Raw genomic sequence first — 8691 nt, forward strand, 5'->3', positions numbered from 1 at the left:
CATGGCTTACAGTATGTCAAGAAAGGGACTTTGGTTTATTTGGAGTTAGCAAACTTTGGGGAAAGAAATGGAGAGCTTCTTCTAAATTAATCCAGAGCCAGCCTGATGATATTGGAACCAGGAAAGAGAAGGGACATTTGGAGTAAAGCTGGGGAAAAAAACAATGTATGTGGAGTGGTACACAAGTCTGAGCATCTGAGTGCCATGTCCTCTAAGAGAAAGTTGTGAAATCTTTAGAAAAAAGAACAGGATGCAACTTGAAAGTTCAGGAAAAGCAAGAACAACCTAAATGAAATTCTGTACAAAGCAATGAGGCTAAAATTCTATTTGCCAGTACAGAAAATGCAGGTGGGAATCTCTCACCGTGCCAATTATCTAGAGATTCAGAGAGAGCCTCTGCCTCAGAATAACAAAACACAAGTTGAAAGTGGCAAGATTGCCCAAATATTGCTCCACACATCCTCCCAAGTACCTTGACAGTAGGATCTGGGCCTAGACAGGAAGACACAGATTTTGAGAAACCTATTCTGTACTTTTAGCAAGGCTAATAATACCAAACTCATTCCAAAGGYACCTGAGATATGTGCTAGCTGTGGGTTTTAATTTGGATTATTCTACGTCTCCAGCCCCCAAGAGGAGCTTAGTAGCAGTTGTTCCATCACATGTCTCCCCATCACTCCAGGTGCCGCTGCTCTTCCGTGCCCTGATCCAGCTGGGCTGTGTGTGTATGGTCAGCAGGCAGCTTGTCCGGCACCTGGCAGGGCGAGAGGCCGAAACCTTTGACATCGAGCACCTGGAGATGCGTTCGCTGGCCCAGTTCACTTACCTGGAGCCAGGTGAGGCATCCTGGGAGAGGGGTYCTGGAGCACCTGGCGCACATGGGTACCACTGACACTCTGTGCTCTGTGTCCCCAGGAAGCATTCGCCACATYTACCTGTACCACAGCTCCCAGGGCAGCAAGGCGCTCCTGGGCCTCTTCATCCCCTCGCAGCGCAAGGCTGCCGTCTTCGTGCTGGACAAGGTAAGGGGGGCCATGGAGGGTGGGCAGTTGGCAGTGCTTGATGGGTGAGAGGCTGGACGTTCCCTGGCCAGAAACCCCCTATGTCCTGGGCTGATCCCCACAGAGTGGGCAGCGGGGGAGGGAGGGATTCTGCCCCTCTGCCTTGCTCAAGTGAGACCCCACTTGTAGAGCTGCCTCCAGCCCTGGGCTCCACAACATAGGAAGGATATGGAGCTGCTGAAGCAAGTTCAGAGGAGGCCACAGAGATGCTCTGATGAGGGCTGGAGCTCTTCTTCTCTGGAGCCAGGCTGGGAGAGCTAGGGGTGTTCAGCCAGGAGAAGAGAAGGCTCCAGAGAGACCTTAGAGCCCCTTCCAGTGCCTAAAAGAGAGCCAGAGAGGGACTTTGGATGAGGGATGGAGGGACAGGACAAGGGGGAATGGCTTTGCACTGCCAGAGGGCAGGGRTGCATGGGATATTGGGAAGAAATTGTTCCCTGGGASGGTGAGGAGGCCCTGGAACAGGGTGCCCAGAGAAGCTGTGGCTGCCCCTGGACCCTTGGAAGTGTTCTAAGCCAGGGCAGACTGGGCTTGGAGCAACCTGGTCTAGTTAAGCTCAGGTTGCACCAGAGGAGGTTTCTGTTGAATAGCAGGAAAAACCAAAACGGTTGCCAAGCCCTGGCACAGCTTCCCAKGGCAGTGGTGGGGTCACCATCCCTGGAGGGATTTAAAAGATGTGAAKATGTTGCGCTTGGAGACATGGTTTTAGTGGTGGCCTTGGCACTGTTGGGTGAACAGTTAGACTTGATCTTAAAGGTATCTTCCAACCTAAACAATTCTGGGATTATATGGTGTCCCTGTCCGTGGCAGGGGGTKGGACTAGAGGACCTTTAAAGGTCCCTTCCACCCTAGATCATTCCCTTGGAGGGTCAGGCAGCTGGTGATTTCTCCATACATCACACATCCCTGCCATGTTTTGGCGGGCCCCTGACACTGCACATGCCAGGGTCGCTCTCCCCCTGCTCTGAGCTGGTCTCTCTTGCATCCAGGTACGCAGCAACCAGATGCCAAACCTCACCACCTTGTTCTCAACAGAGCGTGCCGCTCTGCTGGAAAAGGTGGGTGAGGAGCTGCTGCCCCCYGACAAACACACCTTCGAGGTGCGCGCTGAGACCGACCCCAAGGCCATCTACAGAGGTGTCCAGCGGTTGCTCTTGGGCTACAAGGTAAGATGAAGGTGGCGGGAAGGTCTCGGTGGGACTATGGGCATTGAGAGAAGGATGCTGCAGAAGGCACTAGTGCAGCAGTTCCAAGAACACCTGCACATAACTTCTGAACCCAAGGTCAAGAAGTGGTTGCTTTTGGTTGTGGGGGGCTTACCTGGGGCAGTGCCAGCACCTCAGGATCTCTCTCCRTCCCTGCGCTCAGCTGGAGAGCTGGTGGTGTGGGGTGGGTGGGTGCTTTGGAAGTGCTGGGGTGTGCTCTCCCAGGATTGTGGGGACCTGCTATGGGGATGGGCAGCTGACACTATCAGCTTCTTGCTAAGCAAGTGAGAGGTGCACCAGGACATGTCCCTTTCTCCTTGGTGCAGGATGAGCGCCGGGGCCCTACGCTGGTGGCTGTGCAGTCCAACTGGGACCTGAAACGGCTGGCAAGTGGGATCCCCATCATTGAGGAGTTCCCTTTGGTCCCCGTCCGGCTGGTAGATGACATCAGCTACTCGGTCCTGGACTGGCAGCGCCATGCCGCCCGCCGCATGATCCGCCACTACCTCAACCTGGACACCTGCCTCTCCCAGGCTTTTGAGATGAGCAGGTACCCAAAGTGGCTGTGTTCCCCTTAGGCTGCTGTGCCCTCAGTGGAACCCCAGGAGCTGCCTTGTCTCTTGAGGGGACAGGCAAGGGTCCCTGTTTTCCCTGCAGCCATGCTCACCCCAATGACCACTGCTGTCCCTGTGCCTCAGGTACTACCACATCCCCATCGGAAACCTCCCTGATGACATCTCCACCTTCGGCTCTGACCTGTTCTTTTCACGCCACCTTCGTCGTCACAACCACCTGCTGTGGCTGTCCCCCACAGCCCGCCCTGACCTGGGGGGGAAGGAGGCTGATGACAACCGCCTGGTCATGGAGTTTGATGAGAGATCCTCAGTGGAGATCAACAACCCTGGCTGCTACTCCACAGGTGAGAAGGGTGGTAGCACTGAATTGGGAAAGATCTGGATCCTTGTTTATGAGTCCTGCAGAGGGGTGGGTAAAGTTCACAAAGAGTCTCTAGTGACAGTTGTAACCAGCAGCTTTTGGGTTTCAGCATCAATATGGGCAAGGGGGATGCAAGAGGCATGTCCTGGAGCACCTGTAACATGTGCAGGCATCAAAATAGGGATTCTTCACTAGTGACCGATGACAGCATTTGGCAGACCACCTGCATTGTGTGAGCCTAAGGACAGCTCACCTGGTCATCCGTGGTGATGCTGGGACAGGGCTCTCTCAGGCAGCTTGAATGTAATGAGTTCTTCTGAGRTGCACTGCTGCAGCTTCCAGGAAAACTGGTGATCCCCAGAGAGTCACTAGGTCCAAATCTTGTTGAAAGACACAGCTCAGTCAAGACCAATGAAGGTCCAGCCATGCCTATGAAAGCATCTCCCCTCTGAGTGCAGCAACACCAACAGATCACCCTGTACTTGTGAAAAGCATTTCTGGCAGCAGCAGCAGGGAGGGTTTTCCTGGTTTCCCTGCCTCCCTGCTGACAGCTGTGTCTGCTCTTAGTGTGTCTTGAGCTGGACATCCAGAGCCTGGCTGTGAACACGGTGTTGCAGTCCCACCACGTGAATGACATGGAAGGAGGCTCCAGCATGAGCATCAGCTTCGATGTGATTCAGCAGGCATCCCTGGAGGACATGGTGACTGGGAACCAAGCTGCCAACATCCCAACCAGCTATGATGAGACTGCCCTCTGCTCCAACACTTTCAGGTGTGGTTTGAGGAGCAGCAGGAGGTAGAGCAGGTGGTCTCCATCCTTGCAGGTCACCTCAGGGTACTACCTCATTCCCTTCTGTCTTTAGCCTTTCTTCAGCCATAGGGCTTGTAGGGTGCTGTAAATATAAATCCAGGCCTCGAGTGAATGGTAGGCATCTTCTCCAACACATTGGAAAATCCTCAGAGCTGCCTGGTGCGTCAGGCAGCAGATGTATCGGATATTGCTTTCTCCTTTGTTCGTGTTCCACCAGGTTATAGAGACACATATTTACCCTGTGGCTCATGTCCTGAAGACTGAACAAAGTTGTTCCTGCTCTAAATCCTCTAGTGTGTCCATAAACACGTCCCTGTCAGGAAGGGGTAAGGGATTGCTGGTGGGTGGTGACTGGTGGGGTCATGCTGATATTGCCTGGTGCTTGCTGCAGGATCCTGAAGAGTATGGTGGTGAGCTGGGTGAAGGAGATCACACAGTACCACAACATCTATGCAGACAACCAGGTCATTCACTTTTACCGCTGGCTTCGTTCTCCTTCCTCCCTGCTCTATGACCCGGCACTGCACCGCACGCTCCACAACATGATGAAGAAGCTTTTCCTGCAGTAAGTGAATCCTGAAGTTGCCAGGCTGGTGGAGGGGAATGGAGAGGTGTGACACAAGTGCCCAGGATGCTGGCACCCACAGGGATCCTCTAGAGAGGYGGGCAGTCCTCTTTGGGTGACTTCCCTTGCGCAGTGTTGCTGCATGTTGACTCCAGGCTGATAGATCACCACATCCTCTGTGGGTTGCATCTGCCCCTCAGGCATTGCTTTCCCACCYGCTGATCCCACCGTGTCCTGCTGCAGGCTGGTGGCCGAGTTCAAGCGCCTGGGCTCCTCCGTGGTCTACGCCAACTTCAACCGCATCATCCTGTGCACCAAGAAGCGGCGCCTTGAGGATGCCATCAGCTACATGGAGTATATCATCAACAGGTGGGGTGCACCTGGAGATGGGGCTCCTGGSTGGTGGGGCTGGGGCAGTGCTCAGGGCCAGGAAGGAGGATGCTGACTTGCCTTCTGATGCGCCTCGGACATAAATTCATTACTTTTTTTGACAAAGCTACTGAAGGGACAAGGCTTCCCAGTTCTCTTGCTGTCATGCCTGGAGTGGTGATCTGTCCCTAGCTGACCTCTATAGGCAGTATTCCAAGAATACTCATAGGATTCAATCCTGAAGAGACCTCCAGGAGAACCTGAGATGCCCAGCTTGTCCCGTGGCTGGCTCTCAGCATGCCAGCTGTGATATAGGTACCTTGACACAAGAACAGAGAACCAGGTGTCTTTGGGCATGACTTCCCCTGGGGTCCCTGGTGAGGGTCAGATGGGAAAAGGGACACCCCTCTCTTCTGGCCAGCATCACCTCCCCACCGTGTCCCATGGAGAATAGATGATGCTGACACGSAGGCTGACTGCAGTCTTATCCCTCCAGCATCCACTCCAAGGAGATCTTCCACTCTCTGACCATCTCCTTCTCCCGCTGCTGGGAGTTCCTGCTCTGGATGGACCCAGCAAATTATGGAGGTATCAAGGGAAAAGTGGATTCTTGCATCCACTATGGGGAGGTAAGAAATGGGAAGCACTCAGTACCTTGGGAGCAGGGTGCTGAGATTGAGTGCAGCAGGGAGGTCTTGGCTGGGCATGAGGGACAGCTGTGGCATTGCTGGGTCCCCCAGAAGGACATCAGCAAGAGGCAGGCAGTGGAGGAGGACAGCGAGGAAGAGGAGGAGGAGGAAGTGGCAAGGGAAGAAGAGGAGGAGGAAAGAGAGACAGACGTGGAGGAGCTGCTGGAGAACAGCTGGAACATTGCACAGTTCCTGCCCCAGGCCGCCTCCTGCCAGAGCTACTTCTTGATGATCGTGTCAGGTGAGCTGTAAGGGAGAGGATGATGTCACTGTGTCCCCCAGTGCCAGCTCCGGGCAGGAGCTGGAGCTTTGCCTGTGTCTTCCCAGCCTACATCGTGGCTGTGTACCACAGTATGAAGGAGGAACTGCGGCGTAACACCCCTGGGAGCACCCCCATCAAGAGGAGAAGCACCAGCCAGGTGTCCCAGGAGGCTCTGGGGGAGCTGGGGGCCTTGCCTGGTGAGTGCCAAATCCAGGGCAGCCCTGCTGCAGGCAGASAGCCACCAGCCTTGCTGTCCCTATGTGCCACCAATCAGCTCAAATGCTCYCTACTTCATCCCTCTAGGCATGATCACCTTCTCACAGGATTATGTGGCCAATGAGCTCACCCAGAGCTTCTTCACCATCACCCAGAAGATCCAGAAGAAAATGGCTGGTTCCCACAATGCCACAGAGCCCTCAGATATGTTCCCTGTCCTGCCTGGCTCCTATCTGCCACTCAACAACCCAGCTCTGGAGTTCATCAAATACGTTTGCAAGGTCAGTGGGGTGGGCCAGGCCCCTTGGCTGAAGGATTGGGGTCTGGACTGAAATTCTGGTTCTTGTCCATTGCTGCAGCTTTCCACAGGAGGAATCTACAACCAGTTTACTGTGCCCTGTGTGCATATGAGGGTCACAAGGATGTGAACTGTCCTGCTGAGAACAGTCTCTGCTGGTAGGCTGACCTGGCTCTTACCTCTGCAGGTCCTCTCCCTGGATGCCAACATAACCAACCAGGTGAACAAACTGCGCCGGGACCTGCTGCGCCTCATTGAGGTGGGCGAGTTCTCAGAAGCAGCCCAGTTTCGGGACCCTTGCCGCTCCTATGTGCTTCCTGAAGTCATCTGCAGGAACTGCAACTTCTGCAGGGACCTGGACCTGTGCAAGGACCCTGCCCTCTCCCAGGTACAGTCTCTTTCCTAAGGGACAACAGAGGCCCCAGTACAGCAGTGCTGAAGGCCAGTCCATCACCTTTCCCTCTTTCTCTCCTTTGTTTTGCAGCTCTGCCTGCTCCCCATGGTCACCCTCACCTAAAGCCAATTCTCTGTTCATCTTTTCTAGCTGCATGTGATRGGTCTCTGAGCATGCTTGGGCTTTGGCTTATGTTCTGTTCTCTCCAGAAACAAGTTCCACCATCCCAGAGCATGGGACTTGTGGTGCTCACCTCCCTCTCTTTGCCCCTAGGATGGGTCARTGCTGCCTGGCTGGGTCTGCCCCAACTGCCAGGTGCAGTATGACATCAACGCCATCGAGATGGCACTGGTGGAAGCCCTGCAGAAGAAGCTGATGGCCTTCATGCTGCAGGACCTGGTGAGCACAGGAATTCCCTGTTATGTCTACTCCTGTGATTTTCTGAGCCTGGACACATTTGGTCTGCCACTGGCAGAAGGGCTTGGCCTCATCTCCTGACCGACCTGAACCTCCTTGGCCTCCAGGTGTGCAAGAAATGTCATGGAGTGAAGGAGACACACATGCCCGTGCACTGCAGCTGTGCTGGAGACTTCACCCTCACCATCTCCTCGCAGGTACTTCCACTCCTGCCCAGCCCAGGCCCAGCCCAGCAGTTCAGTGAGGGGCCCTAGRGTGTCCTGTGCCTCCTTTGCCTCTGCTCTAACTGCATGTACCCTGCCACCAGCTGAGCTGCTCTCTGGCCAGTCCTGCCCAGTCACTCTATCGAGCCCCCAGCTGTCCAGGATCCGCAGCCTCTTTTCCTCCCTGTTTTCTTCTCCCCAGACCTTCATGGACCATGTCAGAGTCTTCCAGAACATCGCCCGGCACTACGGCATGGCCTACCTGTTGGAAACCATTGAGTGGCTGCTGCACACCAACCTCCAGCTCCAGCAGTGAGGGCTGGGCTGCTCTTCCTGCCTACTCCATGCTCCCACATCCATGTAGAGTGATCCTGGACCCCCTTGGCCATGGGCYGGACCCCAGAGACACTGCAGACCCCTCCTGCAGCGAGGGAAGGGAGGCAGAGCCGTGCTTGGGACTGGGCTGTCTTTGCCCCCAGCTGCCTGGTGGGGTCTTGGGGCTTTCCAGTGGCTGGAGCTGGCCACCACAGGTCTGTGCTGGCCCCAGGTGTGGTTTTAATGTTCAGTTTCTGTAAATAAATGGGTAGTAGAAAACAGGGGTAGTTTTTAGGGAGGTTGTCATCAGAGGCTGTGGCCCAGAGCTCCCATCATTGGGTGATGGCTGCAGGTGAGGGGGGTGAGGTGTGTCCTTGCTGGGCAGGATGGACCAGGGACCCCCTCTGCCTGTTTGGGGACCTGGCCGTGCTCCCTGCTGTCCCACTGCAGCTCCAGGGCAAGGGACTGCAGCCCTGGACCCTCACATGACAGTGGCTCCCTGCCAGTGAATGTGTTGGTTGTTTCCTGCTCTTCGGTACCTGCCTTTGACCTGGTGGCCAGAGCCCCTCCTCTGCTTCTCCACATGATACCAAGATGCAAACAGGGTTGATGTCTTGCAGTGGCACTGCCCTAGGGGGGCCATACGTCCCAAACCAGTGCATGCTGTGCACTGCCCTAGGGGGGCCATACGTCCCAAACCAGTGCAGGGGAGACCAGCAGCATGCTCCTGCCTGCCCCAGCAGGACCCTGCCTGTACCAGGTGCTGCAGGCAGCCTGGCAGCAGGGATTGGGTTTATAGGGAGCTGTGGGGATGGCTCCCTCTGCACATCCCTGCAGCAGGACAAGCAGTCCAGGCTGGAGGATGGGGACACAGCCACCAGCTGTGACTCCATGTCCCTCCATTCCACTGCAGTGAGCAGCCCTAGGCAGGGTTTATTGACAGCCTGGGGCTG

The 8691-nt window shown here is 55.3% G+C and overlaps 1 protein-coding gene across 1 annotated transcript in view; it reads left to right on the forward strand.

The window, feature by feature from the left end:
• Positions 1–8014, forward strand: part of POLE (DNA polymerase epsilon, catalytic subunit) — a 29509-nt gene extending 21495 nt beyond the window's left edge. Inside the window, exons 33-48 of the mRNA XM_057381907.1 lie at positions 683–836; positions 916–1022; positions 2048–2224; positions 2590–2813; positions 2962–3182; positions 3767–3971; positions 4402–4575; positions 4819–4944; positions 5441–5573; positions 5685–5874; positions 5961–6092; positions 6199–6392; positions 6597–6797; positions 7077–7202; positions 7328–7417; positions 7626–8014. Coding sequence (XP_057237890.1) covers positions 683–836; positions 916–1022; positions 2048–2224; positions 2590–2813; positions 2962–3182; positions 3767–3971; positions 4402–4575; positions 4819–4944; positions 5441–5573; positions 5685–5874; positions 5961–6092; positions 6199–6392; positions 6597–6797; positions 7077–7202; positions 7328–7417; positions 7626–7739 — 2568 coding nt within the window. The 3' untranslated portion in view covers positions 7740–8014. The remainder of the gene's footprint in view (positions 1–682; positions 837–915; positions 1023–2047; positions 2225–2589; positions 2814–2961; positions 3183–3766; positions 3972–4401; positions 4576–4818; positions 4945–5440; positions 5574–5684; positions 5875–5960; positions 6093–6198; positions 6393–6596; positions 6798–7076; positions 7203–7327; positions 7418–7625) is intronic.
• Positions 8015–8691: the final 677 nt, after the last annotated feature.

This window comes from Malurus melanocephalus, unplaced genomic scaffold (genome assembly GCF_030028575.1).
Source record: "Malurus melanocephalus ecotype Western Australia unplaced genomic scaffold, MMel_1.1 scaffold_540, whole genome shotgun sequence".
NCBI lineage: Eukaryota > Metazoa > Chordata > Aves > Passeriformes > Maluridae > Malurus > Malurus melanocephalus.